The 25,568-nt window shown below is 36.2% G+C and overlaps 1 protein-coding gene across 1 annotated transcript in view; it reads left to right on the forward strand.

Moving 5' to 3' along the window:
* Positions 1 to 25,568, forward strand: part of GABBR2 (gamma-aminobutyric acid type B receptor subunit 2) — a 431,294-nt gene that overhangs the window by 157,739 nt on the left and 247,987 nt on the right. Inside the window, exon 3 of the mRNA XM_062567958.1 lies at positions 17,416 to 17,586. Within this exon, the coding sequence (XP_062423942.1) occupies positions 17,416 to 17,586 (171 nt within the window). The remainder of the gene's footprint in view (positions 1 to 17,415; positions 17,587 to 25,568) is intronic.

The raw sequence follows: 25,568 nt of genomic DNA on the forward strand, positions 1-25,568 counted from the left end.
TTTATATATGTTGTTGACATAGTAGCTGTGTTTTGAAGCACTGACTAATGCTTCCACAGCTGTAAATAGTATCAAGCACTTGGTTATTATTAGGAAAGTTGTCAACATATTAGCAATGTTTATGTGCACAGTTACTGTGCCAAAGGTATCCTTTGTTGTTAGGCGTCACTGTCAGAAATGTTCTTAAAATGTCTTAAATCTCCCATTTCTCTAGCCCCAGTGAAGTGTGAAAACTAAATAGCATTGGCCAAAAGGTCCTTACAAATTTTAAGCAACACCCCTAGGCCAGCATTTGCTGCTAACTGGAAGAAATTGTTACTAGCACCACCAACTTGCTGGAGCTGCCTGCAACAGCTGTGAACCCAAAGTGGGTGATTAATGTCAATTAGGAGCATTGCCAGCTGCTGACAGCGCTTGTAACACCCATGAACTCTGGGTGACAGGACTCATGACAGCTGCAAGCATTGCTGGCTTTCTACAATATATAAAATAGCTCTAAACTCTAAAATATAGGAATCATAGCATATTCTCTACTGTCAGTCTGGTGTTTGGTTTTGGTAAAATCTAATTACCAAGATAAAACTTGAGAAATTTTAGAATTTTTGTGTAGTTATTTCTTGGGTAAATAAGCTCATCAGTTTAGCTGTATGAAAACACTAAATTTATTTTAATGACTTACAGATGTCCTTATATTTTGAAGAAGGCAGAGGTCTGGTTTCTCAGTGTCACCGCACTGTCCATCTATTGCCAGAGGGTAGGGACGGGCTTTTAGGGAAACAGTAATAAAAATCTTATCTTAGGAGCAATTCCAAGCTATCTTCTGTCTCTGTATAAATGAAAGAGGCATGAGGATTAGAGATTCAGCTTCCAACTAAGGACTGCCAGAGTTGCAGCATTGTGCCAGCAGCTTCCCACCCTTTTTTTGTCATCTGTGTTGGTATTGGACGAGTTAGCAGTAAAATAAACATCTCTAGTGAGGTCGGTTTGTACCCATATAAAAGGTCGCTTGTTCTACAATATTCAATATCAGATGTCACTATAAATTAGATAAGTTCTAAAGCATGCAAATATCTCCACCAGAATGGTATTTACTACCCTTTGGACTCCTAACCAACTGTGCTCAAAATAGGAGCAGTTGTCCTGCTTGTCTTGGGATTAAAACTATGTTGGCCATGAGCTCTTGTGACCTTCTTCCAAGCCAATAGATCCACCATGCAGAATTACTTTGCTAAGCGCAATTTTGACTCATATGGTAAAGCAATGAGAAGACCTGCTCTATATTGGGGATATTTACATGAAGCTTTTTCTGTTTAGCTATAGTTTGATAAATTTATAATTGCCGTAGTCACTCGTAGAAGGAAATTATGACATTTGCTGAAAAGATATACTTAGATTCATTCATTGATCATTTTATGCAAAATATAATCATAGATTCATAGATTATTAAAATAAATATCTTTTTTCCTCTCCTTGCAATCATCACTGAATTATAATCCAGATCCACATTTATTCACTGTCTTTTCTAAGAAAGAACTGTGAGGCATAAAATGAAACTCAAAACAGGTTCAGAACAAACTAAAAAATATGATTCTTCATGTAATGCATGATTAAATTGTGGATCTCCTTGCTAAAAATTACAAATTGAAGAAGTTATATGGATTTTTCCCATTCTGATTGTCGGCTCTCAAGCTGCAAGAAGATAAGGACAACTTCTTTGTTACTTATTTTAGCTGAAATCTAAAGTTACTATCTTATCTGATGTTGTTAGATGGCCATTTCTGATACATCCAGCTTCTAGATTTCAGAAGCAATGAGATAACTATGATTGCATTTATGAAGTTATGTATTGAAATTATATGACTCAAATAATGCAGTTTTTTCAATGTCAGCCATTTAAATAATGAGACAATAAGCTGGCTACCTGAGTATGAAATACTGAACAGTAACTGCATATACAAGACAATGTGAAAGATTGAGGCTGGATGCTGTCTGGATTTAGTGAAGATTTTTTTCAAAAAAATGTGCGTGAGCAGGAGGGCTAGGGGGCATCATTCCCCTGTGATAATTTGTTTGATTTCTTTATTTACAAAATGAGTAATAAAGGGAAATACTACATATATTATCCTGCATTTATAGCTTTGTCTCTGAACTGCATGGAATGCAGAATTGGTACCAGTAACATCCCGTGCAGTCTACAGATTAAATAATACCTTTTAACATGCCTGAATGTGTACTTTAATTCTACGCTTGTCATCTTCTCAAAATATTTGCCATAAAAGTAAGTTAAAAGAGAAAAATAAAACCAATGAAATAAAACAATCATAAAGATCACTTGTGAAATCCACTAATTCTTTTAATATTTTCATTAATGACCTGGATGGTAGTGGAGGGTGCACCCTCAGCAAGTTTGCAGATGATGCAGAACTGCCATTCAGAGAGACCTCAGTCCTGCAGAGAAGGGTGAAAAGGCATCTCTTGAAGTTCAACAAAGGGAAATTTCAAGTCCTGCCCCTGAGGAGAAAGATCCCTAGGCATCCACACATACAGGTTGGGGGCTGACTAGCTGGAAAGCCACTTTGCAGAAAAAGACCCGACAATCCTAGTGAAAACCAAGTAGAACATGAACCAGCATTCATCCTCAGAGCAAAGGCAGCCAGCAGCACCTGGTCTGCATTAGGAAGACTGTCACCAGTAGGCTGAGGAAAGTGATCCTTCCCCCCTGCTCAGCATTGGTGAGGCCACACCTGGAATGCTATGTCCAGGTCTGGACTCCCCAGTATAAAGACAGACATAGACATACTGGAGTGAGTCCAGAAAAGGGCCACAAAGATGATCAACAACCGATATTTCTGATACGTGAGAAGAGTCTGAGGGAGCTGTGATTTTTTATCCTAGAGAAAGGAAGGCTCGGGGGGATCTTACTCCTCCCTCTGTATAAATATCTGATGGGAGGGGGAAAAGAAGATGCAGTCAAACTGCAGTCCCATGAAGGGACTGGAGCATCTCTTATATGAGGAAAGGCTGAGAGAGCTGGGACTGTTCAGCCTGGAGGAGAGGGGAGGGGAGGAGAGGGGAGGAGGTAGCTTATCAAAGTGTTTAAATATCTGAATGGAGGATGGGGCCAGACTATCCTCAGTGGTACTCAGTAACCAGACAAGAGGCAATGAGCAAAAACTGAAACACAGGAAATTACAAATATCATCAGGAAAAGCATTTTTCTGTGACAGTGGTCAGATATGGGGACAGATTGCCTAGAAAGTTTGTATAATCTCCACCCTTGGAGATATTCAAAACCTGACTGAATATGGTCCTGAGCAACATGCTGCAGTTAATGTGGCTTTGAGCTGGGGCATTGGACAAGACAATCTCCAGAGATCCCTTCCAACCTCAGCAATTCTGTTTTATATTTTAAAATAAATATTTGTTAGTAACTGAAATAATTCTTAAGAATTTTTATTCGTACTTTCATTTAGTAAGTATAAAGACAGTGTTCAGCATTAAGGATAGACATTTCATTTCCACAAATCAAAAATATGCATAGCTTACACACTTGCAACAAGGTTTAATTTTGAATCCCAGGTGAGTTCAATGGCAGCAGCTTGCATGTGCCATTAGTGTACGTTTGGCCAGAACCAACTAAGGGCAGAGTTATTGTAACCAGCTGAGTGCCTTTCTCCTGTGTCAGGATGTGGGCACAAGCTACCTAGATCATCTGTTACTTCCCTGGCTAGCAATCTTTGGTAGCTGCTGGATGAGCAGGGAGGGACAGACAGGCCAACAAGGGCAGGCACCACCTTCTCCGGTCTCTTGAGTTTGGCTGCTTGTCCCAGCTTCACCTCTGTATTCTCTCTCTTCTCAGAGCAGCTCCTAATATTTCCAAGTATTTTTATTTTTCCTGGATCCACTAATTTAAGCAGTTTTGGGGAATTTTGTTTTGTTTTGCTTTTTTTGGCTGTCTCCTACCATCACCAGGCAACTTCATATCTGCAGTGCACCAAGAATCATGGCAAGTCTTTGTACTCATCTGCCTTTCTTTCATCTTTGGCTGGCTGCCACAGGAGGTTAATTGTGCCTGACTCCCTAGATCAAAAATCATTTGTTTTGGCTGTCGTATCTGTATAGTATTCTCTTTCCTTCTGTTCTGAGAGCACAATGCTTTTTGCAAAGCCATGCAGTTTTCTGTAGAAAGGAGTGTGTTGAAAATTTATTTCCTTATATTTGATTTAGGCATTTAAAATATACTTTCTGTTATATTTCAGCAGTGTTGCACATGTATTTTGGCAATGCAGGACACTCAGAAAATTGACAACAGTGAGTGCCTAACTAAGTGACTGTTAATGGTAGTGAAAGTATCAAGCAGCAGTCAGATTGTAATAGGGGCATGTTGTCAGGGATAGCAGATGGCCTAATTCGAAGATAACTGATATCCATGGAAGATCAGTGGCAGACTTTAGATGAGCTTGTATCACGTCTGCAAGCTTTAGCCATAGGGATATAAGTATATATGCTTAAAATGAACAGATGCAAGAATATGGCAGAGTTGTTTTATATGGCTTGAGGTATAAAGTAAACAGGCTTGTTAGTCTTAGGGAGATATCCTATGGAGATGAGACTGTGCTTAACGTCACTACAAAAGATCAGATGGCAAGTCTTGTTCAGCAAAGTAAATAATTGCCTTATAGGCTGTTTTGGGCTGTCACTGTATAAGTAGCAATGCTATGTTCGGATAAGAGATGTAGTGAATAAGGAGAGCGTTAAGACTGTTTTGGGTGCCTGACCTGAGTCTTCAAGTATTTTTAAGATCGATGTTCTGCTTACTATTCTCTGTAGTCCAAATGACCCAGGCTTTTCAGTGGCTACAAACCTCTGAAGTTCCTTAATTGAACACACGGACATACAATTACCTAGATGTCTATGTCTACATGTCCCAGCCCAAATACTCACAAAGTCAGGCTTTCAGCATATGGCAAATAAGACCAGAATTCCTCCTGGAAACATATTAATATGATCACTGCATCTGTCTGTGTTTTGTTTTGCTCATCTTTTTTTCCCTCCAGTATGTCTTACTTCTTCTGTGCTCTGAACAGCACCTATTCTCTCTCTCTTCATTTGTACATCTATCTTGTGGTCTCTTATCCAGTTCTTGAGTTGTTACTTATTTGCTGCCTGGGTTACCTCCCTGCTTTTTCTTGTTATCTTCAGACCCTTGCATTGGAGAGTGTCAAGATGTAGAATTCAAGCTAGCTTTCTCCTCATCACTCGTTGTCTGTTCACTGGGAGGTGCTTTGCTACTTAGAATAACCTGAATCTCTTTACCAGAGTTAAAACAGAAGTCCAGAAACCTGGAGAATAAATAAACTATTATTGTGTAGAAACAAGAGGTGGCAATTCCAGTAGTTTATGGACAGTAAACTGGATGAATCTGATAACCCAACTAAGAAAACAAATAAAAAAGGACAAAATAATTTATAGGACTTTCTGGGAACATGCTGCAAAATACCATACGTACATGAAAAAAAGTACTCTCTATTCATTCTTGATTATTGCTTAGTTAGAAAGAGGTCATCCTACTGTCACTCATGGCTTACCTTCTCCTTTGTTACTGGATAAGTGACCAAATATGCCAGGAATCTCAAATCTCAAAGATATAGCTCTCTTTCATTTGGTAAGTGACTGAAGCAATACAAGAAATCATTTATTGTTCATTTAACTAATTTAACTATTTAATTTCAGAGGATTTCTGAATAATCTGGTTGTCAGAAAGACAGTGAATATAGTTAATTTTTTTTCACACAGAGGCTGAATACAATATATAGGTTGTTAGTGCATCTCTTGATAATACTTTCATGATAAAGCTGACAGTATTTTAACAGAGTGAGATATTTTCATTCACTGTGAATGTATGTTAGCATGGAGTAGTTCCTTAAGTAAACCCATTCAGATCATCATTTTAATAAAAATACTTTCTGAAACCTTCAATTGAATATTAATATTTATGTATTATATTTTCTGAATGGAAGTGGCAATGGTCCCCTTTGTCAATGTTCTTTTTATTTGCCCTGCTGTCTGTCCCATTAAATGAGCATATACTGCATGTACAGTAGAGATAGGGACATGTTCGCTCTTAGCAGGAATAGGTCCAAGAATAGGTGTTTGAAAAAGACCAAAATAACTCAATAGTACTCAGAATGAAAGAAACCAAAGTCAATAAATTGTTAAGACTAAGTAGACAAAGCCGTAAGATAAGTGGTTAAAAAAAAAATCTCAACAGTGTTGGTGAATATTGTATGAAAATAAAGGGCAATATAAAAGCATTGGATCACAAATTGGGAAGAGCTGGGAAGAGCTGAGTGACTTAAAATCACAATTTTATAATGAAGTGCCTCACATGAGAAGTGAATAGTAAATGAAAGTGTTACATGGAACTAAATTAGGAAAGATAACATTTAAACCACTTTCCAAGACTAGTAAGCTCCATCAAACACTAATGCATGTACTGAGTTTTCATATGCAAGTACTTTCTCTCAAATCAATATAACTCTTGAAATATTTAAGAATAAACTCTATGCTTAAGAACTTTCCTGAATTTATGCCGAAGATCAGTCACAAAGATATTCCTTGTATGTGAAAAATCAGACTACACTGGATTTAGTATTACAGGTGATTGTGGAGTGTTCTAGTACAGTTTTTATCTTATCTTTATATTTGTTATGAAAAATATTGGTAAAAGAGCTGATAGACAAGGACATTTCTCAGGAGTACATGGGACTGTAGTGAATAGTTTTATGGAATAAGTGACAAAAAAAGAGTTAACAAGTTAACAAGATCTAGAGAAAACATTCAGCTTTCAGTTTGCAGGAACTAGGATGATAGCAAGAACTAGCAAAATGGTTGAGATCTAATTGAAGTGCACATAATCTTAAATGGTGTAGATAATCTTAATGCTTTCTACCCAGCATGCATTCTAAGACCAGGGGCAAGTACTGTACTTAAAATCAAATGCAGACATAAAGAAACACTTATTAAATTAATAGTAACCACTGAACTACCTGCAGGGCATAGGTATTGAGAAAAACGCATTGAGGGTTACTCAGGCAACAATTAGCTGATGTCCTGGAAGGAAAGGCACAGAGAGGAAAAACATACACTTTATTCCACTTTGTCAGTGATATTCTAGAAGGGATTTTTGTTTTGTAACTATACTCAGACCAAGATTGTCTGCCATTTTTTATTTCAGAGAAATAAATTATAATGGATCTGGAGTTTTTTTATAGCCCTTCAAATTTATAGATTGTAAATAACAGACTATGACTGTCAATTGAAAAATTGTTTTGCCATTTAGATTGTCAGATATAGCTGTATGAATTTTTCGTAGTTTCTTATATTACTAAAATGTAGCTTGCTTTCTAACACATCTTGATTTGCACTATTCACGGCAAAGAAAAATAAAGCATCAAGTATATCTTGATTATTTCTAATAGCAGAATCTACTATATCACATTTTTATATTAAATCTATTATGATTGTAATTGGCATTTCTACTGCAAGTTTTTTATAGCAGTTTTACCTAGATAGCTCTTGCTGCTGGGCACAGAGGTGTTTTCCTTAGGAACTGTGTTTATTTTACTGGCAATGTCTATTGGCAAAAGGAGTTCTCTGAAATTTTACTAGTATTTATTTCATCATCTCTCTTTCTGCTAGTCCTTGATTTGTCCAAGATAACCCCTCTTTATCCATTATTAGAGTAGGTGCAATTCTGAGTAAATGATGTCAGACTACTCTTTAGGTACTTTTGGTGCAGTACTGAAATATTAGAAAAGTTACAGAACTGAAAGAGAAGGCAAATGAGCCCAGTCATTGCAGTGGTATTGCTCCCAGGACCTGATAGAGCATCTCTGACCTGTGGTGCTCCATGCAAAATAAACACAACTTAATTAATATCACCATATTGAATAGTTTGGATGTCACCTGCTTTGGCTTGAAAAGTCTGGGATTTCTTGGTTAGATTTGAAACCAAAGAATGATAGAATAAACAAACTGCTAATTCATGCTGTGCAGAAAGTATTTCTGTAAGATTTCAGTAAATCATGAGTTAACACTGCCTTATTTCTTCAAATGCCATATTTGCAGTAAGAGAAATAAAAGAGAAAACACAGAACTGGAATGGATTAGTGTGTCCATTCCACAGAATAACTTGGGAATTCTCATATTAAATGTCATGAATGGTCCATCTCTGTTTCTAACAGAGTGCAGTGTTGATTTGTTCACAAGAATGATAAGATACCCCATATTACACAATTAAGGTAACTTTATATTAGGGAATTTTCTTTCTCCTTTCTATATCTTATTTAAAAATCTAAATGCAGATAGAACAGCTGTAGTTTTAATATGTGTTAGCTGGATGAAGTCTGTCGAACAAACAGTACTAATAGAATGATAATAGTTTGGGGCAGTCAACCAGTAACAAGCTGTTGTGAATAGATCTCAGTAGAATATATATATTTTTAATGACATGACAATATAGCCTGTTTTATCAAAGCTGAAATATTATACAAAGATGCTGTTTTTCACAAATTTTGAGGTTCTGTTATAGAAAGGAGGCAAATAAGCTGAGTAGTGAGGGTATGAGTGTGGGAGACTGATTGATCTGGGATAAATAGTAATGTTAGGACTGAAGCAGAGCAGAGATCTGAAGTTGAATTCTGGTATAATCCTGGCCAACAGCCAAATGCTAAGCAACTGAGTGCTAAACAAGAGTGTCTCACTCAACTGAGTGAGACAGAGATATACAACTTTTCCCCAAGTTACATTTATGAGAATGCTCAAAAGACTTTTGTGTTTTGCTCTGTTTGGAAATGAAAACAAATTTCAGAACTACAGGAGTTGTTGCAAAATTTAATTATAATGATCTATTTAGAATTATTCCCTTACTACTTTCAAAAGAATAATCAGAGGAGTTATACACTGAAAAAAGTAAGACAACTGGAGGATAGAAACTGTTTCTCTTCATTAGTAGTGAAAGAATCAAGTTAGGCCTAATGCTAAATTTTAACTTTTGGATCTGGTAATCTACCTGAGATGACAATTCTGCTTCACGTTTGGTTGGCTAACTACTCGGACACTGCATAAATGACAAAGTCTCTTTCACCCTTGTTGATTGAACTGTTAACCACTGAATTGAAGAACAGCCTGCCTAACTCTATGGGAATACATTAGAAGTAAGATGAATTTATTAGGCTTGTTAGGCAGTACTTATTAGAGTTTAAAATGGATCCCATTACTTGAACTTGGATTTGATTTGTAATTTTCTTCTACTCTAAACACTGCTAACTCTTTTATTTTCTGTTCACCTGAAATGATGTTCAAGAAATAACTTTAACTCAGTCTTTCTACAAAGTTCTTAAATCCAGGCTCTGGCTGGTGTGAACAGATGGGTGGAAGTTTTCATCTTGCAACCTAAAAAGCAGATGAAGCACTAATGCTAATGTTTAGATCATTTTCTTCATTTTTTTTCCTCAGAAGATCTGCTATTGTTTTCTAGTATTGTTCAGCCTGTCCATTACATGAAGACAAAAAAGTCTCAGATGAGGATTAATTCAATCGTATTCTTAACTATAAGCCATACACTGCAATGGAGTAGTAGATTTTAAAGCAGAGAGACAAAATTGTATCATCTGATCTGACTTTGTGTACTAGGACATTTTCAATTCCTATCATATCATTTTGGGAGTATGTAAAGCTACTCAGTGGAAACCAAAATAACTGAGATTCTTTACACAAGCTTAGAGGCACATCTCTCAGCTGAGCTATGTCTCATATGGATTTTATTTTATCTAAACCAGTTTCCACCCTTTAAAATGTTGATTCATTCCATAGCCAAAATTACTTCCTGAAATGTCTACAGAACAGCATACAGCTGAGTATTATGCTTATAGTGATTGGATTAATTCACTGAAATGTCATCAGTATATCCCAGTGGATATGCTTCCAACCTTGAGACCAGCTGGAAATTCTTTTTCTGGAAACTCTCAGGTGCCAAAGGCAGTCAGTGAAAGCAACATAAGACACAGAATTAATGAAGGTAGCAGCAGATGATATTGAGTAGGAATGTTTGGCAAAACATCGTAGCATCTAATTTTAAAAGGAATAGTAGCTCTAATCAGATGGGTAATTGTTGTGGCTGATGAAAAGGGTGTTAGTCCCTCAGATACATTTTTGTACAATTGGTTTAATACAACGTGTATTCTTATGTTCCAATTTGGACTGGGCATCCTGCCCATTTACCAGCTAGTGAGCCATCACAGGGATTCTTCCAGACTTTTACTTTGCTCCTGCAACTGTGGTAATGAAAGTCTATACAGAGTTAACAACATATTTGTTAAGTAGCTTTATTTGTTATAGCCCTGATGTTTGTCTAGTCCCATGAAATCTTCAAATGTAAATATGATGGAGTCTGCAGAGCTTTCGTTCAAGAAAATACTTGCAAGTATTCACAACAGTTCAAAAACGTATCTGATTTACCACTACTGGAAAAACTTCATTTCTTTTTGTAGTTTCTTTTTATAGCCCAACTTCTTTTTCTTTTTTTTCTTGCTTAAGTTAGTGAGTCACCTGTGCTACTGGGGATCAGGATTACAGTAGGTAGGAAGGAAAACTACAATGCCTCTGTCAATGAAATTGCTGTGCTTGGCTTCTAATGTCAGAATATTTTCCAAATATGTGGGTGTCTGCCACTATCGTTCCAATGCAAATTCCACATATTTGGTCTGTTAGTCATCTATCAAAGTTGCTTAGATCATATATTTTGTGGCTTGAATTGGGAAGAAGTGGCCTTGTATATTACCTTTTTCATGTATAGTCATATATTCCTTAAGATTGTCTTTAATATTCTCTTTGTTTATATATTGCTGGTTTTTTATTCCAAATACTATTGTTACATTAAAGTTACGTTCATAGCTTGACTAGAGGTAAAATCAGGTTTAGTAGTTGTGTGACTGCACATCTGGGCAAGCTGGCTTACATAGTAGGCTTACTGTTAGTCTTTAACCTAAAACTTTATATTTTGTGTCTTTCAATATTTATTACAAAATATAAATAATTCATCAATTACTGTTCAATTGAAAATACAGTTAAATGCATTTTCTGTCTCTGGGTTAGGAGTGTATAGTTTTAAGTCTTGGTGTGATATCATGTAGTGCTGGCTCAAGATTTGCAGCAGGCAAATCATTTAACTCTTTGTTATTCATTAGTTTTCACTTCATTCCTTCTAGCTCCTGGAACCATCAAGTCATCACATACCTATATCCAAGTATTATTGTTGTTGACACTGCTTTGTCAAAGCTGTAGAGCTACTGACAAGACAGAAGAATGGTGGTATGGTGTCACAAGTAGACATTCTCACAAATTATTATCTTCCTGAGTTCTGTCCTTGCAATTTTTCTCTGACAAGGATCTTGATGTGCAATCTTTTACCATTGTGTGAGTATCTTCTACGGAGCTTTCCAACATTCTGCTTTCTTTTTAGAAACAATTATTTACATTTTCCATATTCACAGAGAAAGCTGTTTCGTAATTAAGCATACATCAGGTGCAATCTTTAGTTACAATGATAATAAATGACATCACTGATAGACTGAATCAGCAGTATACATCCTGGTTAGCAGTGTTGATTTATCAGCACAATTTAGCTGAGGTACAGGAAATATGGCTTTATCTGACATTTGTATGTGAGATATAACTCCCTAGCAAGACTTGCTTTGCAGCAATAGGTGCAGATTTTAATTTCTAGGGGTTGTTTTATTAACATGAGTCCCAGAGTCAGAATAGAATGATAGGAAAATTAAACTAATCTGTCTGGTGCTCAGTAAGCTAATCTTTCCCATCCATGAACATGAATCATTTGTTTTAGCAGACTGCATTTTATTAAAGTGAAATTGCCTTGTTACCTTCCTTACCTAATATGCCTTTTTTTTCCTTTCCTTCTTTTTAATGTGTAAGACTCTATGCCTACAGTGTGTAGCTTCTTCTTTGGAGAGCCAAGCAGCAGGCCAGGGCAACATCCTGTTCCCAGACTGGGATTGGTAGGTCCAGACATTTTGGCCCTCATCCCACCAGCAAACAGGGATTTGGGGGGCAGGTTTAGCTCAGTTGGCTAGAGTGTGGTGCTGCTAATGCCAAGGTCATGGGTTCAATCCTCGTATGGGCTACACTGAGGGTTGGATTAGATGATCTCTAGAGGTCCCTTCCAACCTTACCATCCTATGATCTCCTATGATTTCTTTCAAGCTGCAGGTGAATTTGTGGTGGAAGAGGTTTCTGTTCCTTTAGCTGCTCTGCTCCACTGACAACTTTTAAACTTTGCTAAGGGTTTCTGTTATTGATTTAGCTTGACTAATACAGTTCTTCTGAATAAAAGAAACTCTTAAACAGATTATTAACTATTGCCTTGGATTAGAGTGTGTGTTTACCCCAGGGAGGGTTCAACAGTTATTTTCCCCGGACTTCTGTACATCATTACTGTGACAGACTTTTAACAGAAATGCTTCTTGGAGGTAATAAAACAACCAAATATCAGAAGACAGATTCCCTTGTCTGGCAGCTTCCCTTCCCTATGGAATTCTTGAGAGTGGAAGGTTGCTTCAGTCATCCATTCTCCAACCTCTGGACTTTTACATGTAATACATATACTCTGCATCTAGAGTAGCTGCTTTTCTAATTTTGTCTCTTTTGTAATTCCTAGTCTTTCCCATTGATTTCAGTTAGTATTATAGGCCATTTTCTCAAATAAATGCCATCATCCTACCATTCCTGCTTGTATACTGACTTTCTTTAAGGGAATGCGCAGTTACTTTTTTAATGCTGGAACATGCTTACTTTAACTTGAAAGCAAGTTGATTGATGTTTGTAACTTAATCTACCATACCTCATTTCATATTGATGTAGGATCATAGTGCTAGCTTTTTCTCCTGTTGTGCAGAATTGTTCCCTTATACACTTTAAGAGCTTGTTTTCATCTCACTATATTTACTGCTAGTCACAATCTTTCCATAAAACAGAAAAATTAATGTTTTCCTCTCTCATAAAATATCTTGTTTCTGAAGAAAATTAATTTTTTAAAATACATGCCTGACCATAACTCCCCCTTATAAAACACTGCCTTATAATTTTCAGTTTTTCAGCAAGGTTTACCAGCTCAAATTCTTTATTCTGGCAATGAGACACAACTGCTTAGCTCACTCTTGAGACAACTGTTTATCTTTCAAACAAAAGTATGTGCACTACTACAAATCTGAGTGTAGGTATACTGCAAAATGTCAGTGTGACTTGTAGAGTTATAATTATGTCAATATAGTTAGATCTCACTAATTAGATTTGATTTTCAAGTACTTAGATCAAAGCCTTGAAATCTAGGTTCCAAGGAATTTGATGAAAGTTTTGGCACTAACTTCAGTGGGGTTGAGACTTTTTGTCTGAAAGACTACCTCAGTCCTGTACAGACCTCTCTAGTTGGCAGTTCTTTTGCTCCCATGTAGTCTCTGTCCTATGTTACAGGGATGAGAGCTAAAGCTTTTACCATTCATAAGCTAAACATGTAAGTAAAAAAACTTAAATAACATACTTGAAAGTCCTTTTATAATGATTCCTCTCATGCTGACTCCTATCTTGAATGTTATCTAGGATATTAACAGTATTTTTCTTTTTTGACCCAATTTTAAAGACAAAATTTGCTCTGATGAAATTCTGCTAACTGTAACCCCTTAATAAAGTGATCACACAAGCAACAGAAATTATTTTAAAAGTCAGAAATAGTGCATCTTATCTGTTAAATAAAGTCTTTAAACTGAGCATTTGAGCAGACTGAATTGAGATGTTAAGGCAACAGAACTTTTACTAAATCATGTCTTTTATGAAGAAATAAACATTGTTTGAATACGTTAGCCTCTTCAGTTCTCATTTTGTACTGTATTGTAGTTAATATTCTTATATGAATGCTAAACAATATCTTATTTTCCTTCTGAAAGTTTAAACTCTGTTTCATCTCTGAAATCTCCATCTGAGTCATAGCTTGTATATATTTCTTAATTTTCACTCCTTTTAAGCTCATGGGCAGTTGTTCATAGACTGCCAGTAACAGGCACTCTGTCAAATAACATGCAGATTTCCTAAAGAAAGATTTCCAAAGGCTGACCTGAGAAGTAGCTTCAGTTTTTCTGACAATATTCAGGCTGATATACATTAATCTTGTGTATGCTCTTAGTCTTTCTGTTTCTGCATACACATATGCACAGAGCCTGCCTGTGTGTGCACACACCCTCAAACCATTGAGGTTTATTGATTTGGTATATATCCAGTGTGTCCTATATTTTATAGCAGTTTGAAAAAGCTTTTCTTCTATCTTTCATCCCTCCCTGAAGTTTACATATTGGTCATCATCTTTAGCAGCTTACGTAAAATAATTTTCTGTGAAATAAAGCCATCATATACCCTGCAGACATTTATCAATAAATTATAATCTTGATTATGAGATTTTTCTGTCCCACTCTTCCTCTGTATAACAAAAAAGTTTTAGCAATGCATGAGTAAGTATGCTGTAAAAATGCAGTAATGTGAAAAATGCTTTGTAGTTTGAAAGTTATGAGAGTAGTAGGATTGCCATTTCATCCAGATCTTACATGAATAAATAGAAGTTATAAAAAAGAAATTCCCAAAACAACAAGCAGAATCAGATTTCCATGGTTTTTAGTTCTACAGAATGAAGAAATGAAGCAACTAGAAAAAGCTTGCCTTCCAGTAGGTCTTATGTTTCAAAACACCACCAAATAAACATGGTCATGCATGCAATAGGTCAGCATGGATTCACCAAGGGGAAATCCTGCTTAACCAATCTGATAGCCTTCTATGATGGAATGACTGTCTGAGTAGATGAGGGAAGAGCAGTGGACGTTGTGTACCTTGACTTCAGCATGGCTTTTGACACTGTCTCCCATAACATCCTCCTAGATAAGCTCAGGAAGTGTGGGTTAGACGAGTGGACAGTGAGGTGGATTGAGAAGTGGCTGAAAGGCAGAGCTCAGAGGGTTGTCATCAGTGGCATGGAGTCTAGTTGGAGGCCTGAGGCTAGCAGCATTCCCCCAGGGCTCAGGACTGGGTCCCATCCTGTTCAACTTCTTCATCAATGACCTGGATGAGGGGACAGAGTGCCTCCTCAGCAAATTTGCTGATGATACCAAGCTGGGAGGAGTGGCTGATACACCTGAGGGCTGTTCTGCCATTCAGAGAGACCTGAACAGGCTGGAGAACTGGGCAGAGAGAAACCCCATGAGTTTCAACAAGGGCACGTGCAGAGTCCGGCACCTAGGGAAAAATAAGAGGCAACGGGCACAAACTGAAACACAGGAAGTTCCATCTGAATGTAGGGAGGAATTTCGTCATTGTGAGAGTGACAGAGCATTGGAACAGGTTGCCCAGAGAGGTTGTGGAGTCTCCTTCTCTGGAGATATTCTAAGCCCACCTGGATGCCACCTTGTCTAACATGCTCCAGGTGACCCTGCTTGGGCAGGAGGGTTGTACTAGATGGTCTCCAGAGGTCCCCTCCAACCTTACTGATTCTATAATTCTATGATTAGCCCTCAAACACAGAGAATTTATGTTCAGTTAGCAAGCACCATGCCATCTCAATGCATATATGGATGGCTTGTCTTGTGAACTTATCACTGAATTATCAGATATTTTAAAGCTTTTACTATGTGTATTTTGCTGATACTGCCATGTAATCATGCTCTATCATGCACTTTTTCAGTAATTCTGCAGTGTGTCAATGTATTTATTTATTAACATGATTTTTTCATTGTTTCTTTTTAACACTGTGTGTTTTTTCTTCTTCCTTTGACCTCTCTGTCTCTTTCAATGCTTAGTATTATGTGCTGGTGATTGCTGGGTTGAATTGACTGGCCCCAAATACTTTTAGGGATGCTTACCTTTTCTGAGAAAGAAAAAAAAATGGACTAGCATAACTATTTCAGCTTATTCATTTATATCTCATGAGTGCCTTATTTAAAATGACAAAGTCATGCAGAATGAGACCAACTACGGATTATATAAGGCTTAAAGAAAGGCCTCTGGACATATCCTTCATTCTAAAATTTTTTTGAGCATGAAACTTTTCCGTTTTATATTTTAATAAAACTTACCTTCCAAAAGAGAATGAAAAGGACTGACATTTTGTAATTCAGGTGTTAGTATTATTACACATAAACCTAGATTCATCTCACCTCACTTTAAATGGCTAAGCCATCTAAGTTATGGGTCATCTTTTTTTAGTCAGTGAAGAGCAGGAATGTTTGAATCACTCTAGAACTGTGTATTTTACATCATTATTTCTTAAGGGAATTAGAACAATTAGGACCTTAATTTAGGCACCTTTTTTAAAAGTCACTGAAATATCTAAGCATGTACCTAGACTATCTTGCCTGTATCACAGATCTTCCCTCTAAAGCCAGCTCATAACTGTGGAGTAGCTCCACATTACTAAGACATTCTGTACTTTTAATCAGAAAATGTATTGTTCTGTGTGTGAGTCTTAGGTGAACCTTGCATATTTTGCTTGTCACTACTGTGACTTCAGGCACATTCTGCATAACACTGCCTGAAAATTCTTGACAAAAATGTGCTACCTTTAATTTGGACAGAGGAATTCAATTACATTTTCTGATTTATTGCATTTCTTTGTCTTTTCTTTCATTACAAACACTCTTACCCTGTGTACTGGTTTTGGTGCTTTTGCGTGTGTAGAATTCACCATAGGTCTCCTTTGACAACACAGACCACTGGGGGCTGCTCCAGTGAAGAAAACTGGGAGCCAGGTAAACTTCTGAGCTCTGATCTTCGCAGCAATTCCCTCTGTTTAAGGAATCTAAAGCTGTTCTATAACCTGAAGATTATGTGAAGAGGTGCTACAAATGTTCACCCCATACTTCAAAGGAAGAGTTTTGAGAATAGCCTCTTGAATCTATTTTCAATTTTTACAAAGACAGTGCATAGGAAAGGTGACAGGGAATTCACCATAGAGATTTATTCTCTCAGAGATTCTTGCCCTGGGCAATATGTAAGTGGGATGATCTCAAACATAAGATTTTACACCATTAATTTTAATGATTCCCTAATTTAGTTTCGTAGCAGGTGTTTTGTAGAGCTAAGGTATTTAAAGAATCCCTCTAAAAATGTTGAAATCTTTTCTTTCTGGGAATAAGTCATTCTAGTAGGACTTCCAAATTGAGTGATGATGAAAATTCTCCAGATGTCCACAATTTGTGGATTTTGCCTTGTTGCACTGAGAACAAAGTTTTTCTTCAGCTGGTTACAAGATTACTCATGATGACTTTCATTTCTTTGTTGTTGTTGTTGTTTTTTTTCCAGCTTTCATTTGCAGCAACAACTCCAGAGCTGGCAGATAAGAAAAAATATCCTTATTTCTTCCGGACAGTGCCATCCGATAATGCAGTGAATCCAGCAATTTTGAAGTTACTCAAATATTATCAGTGGAAGAGAGTAGGAACTTTAACCCAGGATGTACAAAGGTTCTCTGAGGTAAGACTGAATAATTTCAAGTACAAAAAGAGAGCTTCTAAATCAGACTTCCAAAAAGTCAGTTCCTCCATTAATAGCAATTCAGTAAAAAGAAACAGGCCCGCTGTTTCAGTTTTGGTTGGTTTTGTCTTACTAAGTCATATCTGTTGCATTCAGTAAACTTAATTCCCTTATTTGATGAACTACAGTAAGAACTACAATGCTTTGCCTTGACTGCATTTTTACAGCAAGATAATTGCATCTGAGTATAAAGGTTACAAAAATTACTTTTTTTGTAGCAAGGGATCCTTTACACTTTTCACTCACAGACATGTATGATTTTGAAGGCAGCTTGTGTCCTGTTGTTGACATTATTTATTATAAGCATCAGTCTGAACATTTCTGTATTGAGACAATTCTGCTAAATCTATGACTGCAAAAAGCTGAGGAGCTTACTGAGGTAGAAATGTCTGCAGCCTCTAGGATTGATAAAGGCAAGTATTGTGTACCCTCGAGACCTCTGTGTCCCACCTTGAACAACATTTTGGTCACAGAAATTAATAGAAAGTATGGACCAAGTGTCTTAAAAATAACAACATAGGATTAAAGAGAAAACTTCCTGTAAGAATTAGTCAGAGGAAGACAAAGGAAAGAGTTGGTCCATTAACTGAGAGGGAGGTAGAACTAATATAGAATGCCAGTGAAAAAATACTTTTTCATGGTTGTTATTTTTCTCCTTCCACAGCATTCATTTAAAAAAACTGATTAGTCTTCAGACTAACATAACTAACACTGTTGAAGAAGGGTAAGAACAGGTTAGAGTCTGCTTAGATGAGTTAGATATTTTCAAATTTCCAGCTCTATTTATTCACTACGGAATACTTAAGAAATTTAAGAATCTTCACTTACAGACTTTGAGAGTTCAAGGAGAACAGGTAGGATATTGCAGGAGCAGGGAAGAAATCTCTGTGTCTGTCTTTCCGAAAAGGAAAACAAAGACCTAGAGAATTATGCAGCAGTCACCTAAATTCAATTTCTGAAAAGATGCTTGAACAGATTATCTATTTGGCATCATCCTGAAGGTAACAAGGTGCTAAACAATGGCCAAAATGGATTTGTCAAGAATAAAGCATGTAAAGCAATATAACAAGCAATATCTTGTCTTCTATGACAAGATAACAAGACTCAAGGAGATAGGGTAAGGATGAATGCAATGTTTTATGACTTATAAAAATGTCAAAGGCATTCTAAAATGGAAACTTATCTTGAGAAGGATTCTGTAAGGTTAGTCTCTAACCAATATGCTTGCCACCTGTGTTAATCATGTTACCAATCAGATAAAAGTTGAGTTTTTTTAGATGAATGAGGAAACAAAAATTAACAAAAAAACATTAAATGTTTTATCTTTCTCTGGCTTAGAATAATAATTTCAATAAGTGATTATTGGTTTTTTTTATTGTCAAACAAGAAAGATGGGGTTCTATCAAGTGGTTTTCTGCTTCTCCATGTGGTCATAAGCAGTCTAGATAATGAGATAGAAAGTGTTTATTAAATTTGTCGATGATACCTACTTGGAAAAAACTGCAAGCACTTTGCCTAGAGCAGGATTAAGTTGCAAAATGATCTTAGTAAGCAGAGAAAATAGTATAGTAATGAATAAGTGCAAAATACTAGCCTTAAATAATCAGCTCTATTAATGAAGAACAACTATCTAGGCAGTAGATCTCCAGAGAAAGATCCAGGAAGCGTTACAATGGATCACAAACTGGGTGAGAGCTAAGAATACTATACTACTATAAAAAGTAGGAAAGAAGCAAATAGCTCCTATTTCCCCATCCTGTGTTGAAAATACCTCTCATTTCCCCCCCCCCCCCACCTCCGAAGACAAAGTAAACTGTCATCTCTATTTAGTGCTAGTTAGATGCAAGTTAGAACATCATCTCTAGTTTGGACTTCAAGAAGGATGTAGGTCTATATAAAAATTATGAAAATCTAGAAATGTATCTTATGAGAGAAACTGGAAGAAATTGATTAACTCAGTGAGATGTCTGAGAGAAAATATGGTAACAGTTTTTGAATATATAGAAGTAGCTTCAGAGAGAAAGGGAAAAAGAAGTTTTCCATGCTTATGATGCATCATAGAAAAAAACCCAGGCAAACTGCAGCAAGGAAAATTCAGGCTACACATCAGGAATTTCTTTTTAGTGGTAAGAAAAACAGAACAGTGGAATAGATTGGGTAGATTGTTGAACCTCCATCACAAAAGTTCTTCAAGAAAAACCTAAACAATCGTGATATAGATATTTTCAGTCTTCCTCTGGGACAGAGGAACAAATTGGGAGACATGCCAAGGCTTTTTCTTGTTCTTGTTCTGACTCCATGACATGTCCAGTTTCTCTCCCTTGTTTCCTCTGTTCAAAAAGAAAATATTTTAAATCAATTTTATCAGTTACAGATATTAAAAGCTTTCTACATGGTAAGTCACAGATTGCAATCATTCTACTTCAGTGAGTCACATTTATCTTGATCAATTAACAAATGCTAAAACTGCAGCTTTCTAGGATACACTAGAATGCCGCACATGAATTCAAAGTCTTTCTCTTGAAAGAGAAGTGACATCCTTCTGTGTTAGACTGCAAACTTATTGCTGTATGATTTGTTAAAGCCTTCAGGTAATGAAAGATCCATTTAACTCTTCACTTGAATTAAGAGCTTTGAGAACTTTGAAAGCGTATTGAGCCCCCAGTCTTTGAAATGATTTGGGGTTAACCCTTCTTTTTTTAGCTTCATGTGGAGTTTCTCCCTTTCCTTCATGTTCTGGTGCAGACTATAAATGCCACTAGGCAGGAAGTATCAGAATAGCATCTCTGTTTATTCTCATATAAAATAAGCAGAAATTAATAGGGTCTTTGACAGGGCCCGTGTAGTAACTGAGGAGGTTTTACTTTCTGCAGCAATTTGGTTTGTATGTAGTTTCCTGCTCTCTCCTTATTTTTTGTGTATCTGGGAAACGGCTTAACAAATCTCGTTCTCTTCTTTTATCTAGAATACTGCATATCCATCTGAATTTTCTCCAGCTGCCCTTTCATCTAAACACAGGCAAGGACAGAAACTGCCTCCTTGTTCGTGTTATGTAGGAAAGAGAAGACTTCACATCATTTTAGTTTAGTCATCAGGAATTTGAATTACCTCTTATCAGCAGCTATCTAGCTCTGGGTTCTCTGGCTGATATTATTTCCAAATCACTTTTTTTTCCTTTAGTTTGCTCACTGGCTCCCATCTCTTTGCTATTTGTACTATGATCTTGTATCATGAAGTTCACCTAACTTGTCCACACTCTGCCAACTGTCTCTGAAAGTCATAAGGCTGTTTGCTATCTTATCTTCTTTTGTAATGAGGGAATTGTCTCAATTGCTTAGATTTTTCAGCCTAACTCTAACTTATCGCTGGAGGCCAAAATTATGGAGTATCTCTTTGTTTTATTACAGCTTCCTGGTTCCTTTGAGAACCCTTCCTGCAGAGACCTTGCTTTATCACCCCTAACTCTTTTCAGTTTGTGGAAAAAAGTCCTCTTTCATATAAACAAGTGTTATATCTTCTTTATTTACCATGTCAGATAGTTAGACAAGAGATAAGCAGAGAGAAAGGAGAATTTTATGCAGCATGTTTTCAATTCCTGAAGCACATAGGCAATGTTTGTATATCTCATACCACTAGTATGACATGAGGCTCCTTTTCATGGCATTTGTCAGATCCTAAGGGCCATGTCTGTTCAGGTGTTTGATTTTTATGATTGTCAACAACAAAAACTCTCAGTGTTTTCTGTAAGTTCTTCATGGCTGTTTGTACAACCAGAAATGCCTCTTCCATTGGAATGATATCTAAGTTGTGTAAGTACACTTGCTAAAAGGCTATTATACCAGCTTCATCAGTTCTGTTACTTAACTAGGGCAAGTTCATAACCATCATGCTTTTGTGTCCTAGATTTTTTGGATTGCTACTCTGTTCTCATTCACTGGGAGAAGTTTCTATTTCAAAAGTTAATAATTCTATTGCAAACATTTATACATGAGGTTACAAAATATTTTCAAGGTTTTTGGCTTTAAGTGTTGGCTATGGCATAGAATCATAGAAAAATTTAGGTTTGAAGAGACCTCAGGAGTTTGCCTGGTCCAACCCCATGTTCAAAGCAAGACTAGCTTTAACATTTATCATCCCTGAGGAAATAAAATTGTTGCACACATAGTTCTGAGAAAAGTCTTGTCTGTGTCCTGATTCCAGTTCTCAGGTGAGCTTCCAAGTGAATGGAAATTCCACAGCATTTGGTGCATCTAATTTGACTGCTGTCTAGCACTACATATTAGAGATTGTATTTTGAATTAGGCAAAGGCTGAAGCGAAATTCCTATGGTCTGCGTTTGCTCTATTTCCTGTTTGATATGAGGAGTCATGAGAAGGACTTATCTATCAGTAACTCAGATGTGTTGGGAGCCATCAGTACTGGAGAGGCTGTACAGGCTTCAGAATACAACTGTAAAAACAGAAATGTTCTTATGTACTGTTTTTCTGATACTGCTGTGTTTGTTAGTCAGTAATTTCAGTTTATCTTACTAACTTCATTAGGTATTTTTTTCTTCTTGCATGCATATTGGCCATTTTACTGATACACATTTTTTGGTTCATAGCATTTTTCAAACTCAAAGTTGACATTTGATTGCACTGGTTACACTAAAAGTCTCTCTTACATCCTTGATTGTGATGAGACATTTATAGAAATTCATCAATTACTTCTTTTGGCCCTTTGTCATGTTAAAATGCAATAAAAATGAATGTTATCTTCCGATTTGCTAGGATATTTTTTGATACTACTAGATATTTTTATTTTAATATATATTTCCCTCCTATTGAGCATCATGTTTGGCATTGTTATTAGAGCAAGTTAAATTCTGATTTTCCCAAGTGACTCTTTGTTTTTCTGAACTTCTTAATAGTCATCTCTTTATACAATTTTTATGCTTCTTCCTGGAAATACTGAGAACTCCTAATGCAATTTAATCAGTATAGGTGGCATTTCAAAAAGAGGAAAGAAATGAGAAGTGCTCAGTAAGCAAATGAAATGAATTAACAATATGAAAAATAAAAAACTCTTTCCTCTTGTGACTACATCACCATCATCACTGACCTTAATGACCTGAAATTACCTTAATGCCAAAAATTCAAAACAAAAATCCCCTCTAAGTAGACAAAGTTGTATTTTTTTTCCTGATATGATTAATATTCTTAAGATTTCTTAAGGTTATTCTGTACTTTATACAGTGACATCTACTTCAAGGATCAGTGCATCTTCAGGGTCTATTTTAAGTAAATTTAATGTATTTAGCACCTTGAAAATGTAATATTGGGAAAGAGAAAACTGCCTTGAAGAGAGGCAGCTAGTAAACAAGCCTTCCCAAAGCAGCATATTGCTGTAAAGAAAGTAGAATACAAGTCTTATTAATCTAGAAGTTTAGTTAGACTTGCTCACTCACTACAGACTCTGTAAACTAGGATGTGAGTTAGTGATCAGTTATGATAAGAATCTATTAAAAATGTAGTTACTGTGAGAGATTTACTGAGGTATTGAGGGGGATTAGTCAGGGAAAAGAGATATCAGGTGATTTTTCAAATTTTAACCACAAATCAAGCTTGAGACATTTTTTTCTGTATAACTGGCATTATGTATAAACCGTGTGAATTTCAAGGTTTGCACTGTTGGACTTTTCAGGCTTGACTTATGAGGAAACGCAGATAAGCAGACACTTCTAGTCTCCATCACAATTGCCAAGAGTTCTTAGAGCAGCAAGAGAAAACCTTCTTTTTCTCCAAGAGGCATGGAAGCATTGAATTCACCAGATACCAGCAATGTTGAAACAGGAAGCTCCAAATAGTAACAGTACCCCGTGATTTCGTCCTAGAAGGGCCCATTCCTGTGCCTTCAGCATCAAGAGTAGGAAAAAAATAGAAAAAGCAAACAAAATATAAGAGATATGAGACACAGAAGATTGTCAACGAAAAATATGGAGAAAAGGCATAGAAGGAAGAGAGTGAAAGCAGGAAAACTGAGACATTATAAATGTCAGTGTTAGAACCATTAGAACTTCCCTGAACTTTCTCTCTCCAATGTTTCTTATTTTTTCAAGCTACCATGTCTTCCTCTTCTATTCATACTTTTTTAATTTTCTGCTTTAATTCTTTTTATCTACAAAAGCCTTTCAGATCCCTTTTACTGGTTCAGATTTTTGTCTACAAAGAAAACCACAAGATACCTGCTTGCCATGAGTTTTCTTTCATGGTTCTACCGATAAATTTCTTCCAAATCCAAATGTTTAACTGCTTTCAGGGAAGGAACCATCTCCCCCTAACACAAACTACTATAAATTAGAACAAGATAAATAGGAAGCTGCAGCTCATTCAGGTTTCTGACAGAATATTCACTAAGATTTATATAACAAACCTAAAATAAGTTGATAGAACTTCTTTGGAATACAAATATTTATTATTATACAAATAAAGTTTTTAAGGTAAAAGTTGTCAATTTATTCATTGCTACAGAAGTATTATTAATGTAATCTCTTCTTCTTCTGCTTGCAAGATGCTTGAGATGCCTTAATCTGGCCTTAGAAATTCATCAAGAATTTATTGAAATAAATATTGTACCAAACAGATTTCTTGACTTTTGTTTCACTGGTTTAAAAAAAACTCCAAAATTTCACCCAAATTTTTGAAACTTGTTAACTACTGCTGCAATAATGTCAGTGAAACAAATTCCATATTTAATCCAACTATATACACCATGAAGAAATGAGGTTTTGTTTGCATGCTTTTTTTTCCTTTACAAGGTACTTTATGTGTCTGATCTCGAAAAAATCCAATATTCTTTTCTCAAAAACAGTTCCAGTGACTTCCATAAACAGGATTATGGAGATTTAGCCTATTTGTTTTTTCTAAATCATGCTGCTAGGCAGAGGTGCAGGCACAGATGTATCTGACATCTTCCCTCATATCACCCCATTCTTGACTCTTGGCTGATTTCTAGGGCAAAATCTTAGCAAAAATTTGCTAAGGTCTCCTGAGCTTGTGAAGAAGAATGAATTCTGTCTTGTAATTATGCTTTCCTATACTTCAAGCTGATACATTGACATTTTCACAGAAAAATAGCTTATGAAAGAGACTTCTAATACCATTTGGATGCTGTTCATATTAATGAGTATCTTCGCTGGTTTGTTTCTAAGTCATTTAAGGGGGAGGAATCAGTGCAATCATTTTAAAAGGAAATGATCAAGATGTTAATTTCAGTAATAAAGTTCAGAATCTGAAAGGTGAATATTTAGGCATATAAAATACAAGTAATCACTTCCTAGAATTTTTTGAAGAACACGCATATCTTTTTGATCTTTTATGCAAGGGTCATATTAGGAAACTTAGTCTTTTTTTTCTTACGGCAATAGTATTTTATCCAGTAATTTCCCCCCTTTTTCTATTTTCTAATAAATCTCTAAAGTGTCTGAAAAGAAAAGAGATAAAAGAAGTTAGAACATCATTTGGCAAAGTATTAAAACTATATAATGGCATTCTAATTTTATGATATTATCTTGCACTGAAGAGTCACACTCCAATATAAGTGTAAGAGGCCCCAGGATTCCCAGGAACTACATAAGCCATTGTCAAACTTGAGGTGTCTTGAACAAAACCAAATCAAGCTTAAGATGTTTTTAGAGAACTGTTCACCACTCCTTCATGTTTAAACCTTATATCATGCATATGTGATAGGCTGACATTTACAACACAAGAAAAAAGGATACAATCTCTTAAAGCCTGAAAACCTCTAACAACTTGTGACTGAGAAATTCCATATAGTTAAGAGTTTCCTAATGGGTCTGAAATAAAGATCATCACTACATCTGAAACAAAGACAAAATAAATCCCATTTAGATTATATTGAAATGCCAAAATGTTCTAGGACAA

Source organism: Rhea pennata, chromosome 2 (assembly GCF_028389875.1).
Source record: "Rhea pennata isolate bPtePen1 chromosome 2, bPtePen1.pri, whole genome shotgun sequence".
Classification (NCBI taxonomy): Eukaryota; Metazoa; Chordata; class Aves; order Rheiformes; family Rheidae; genus Rhea; species Rhea pennata.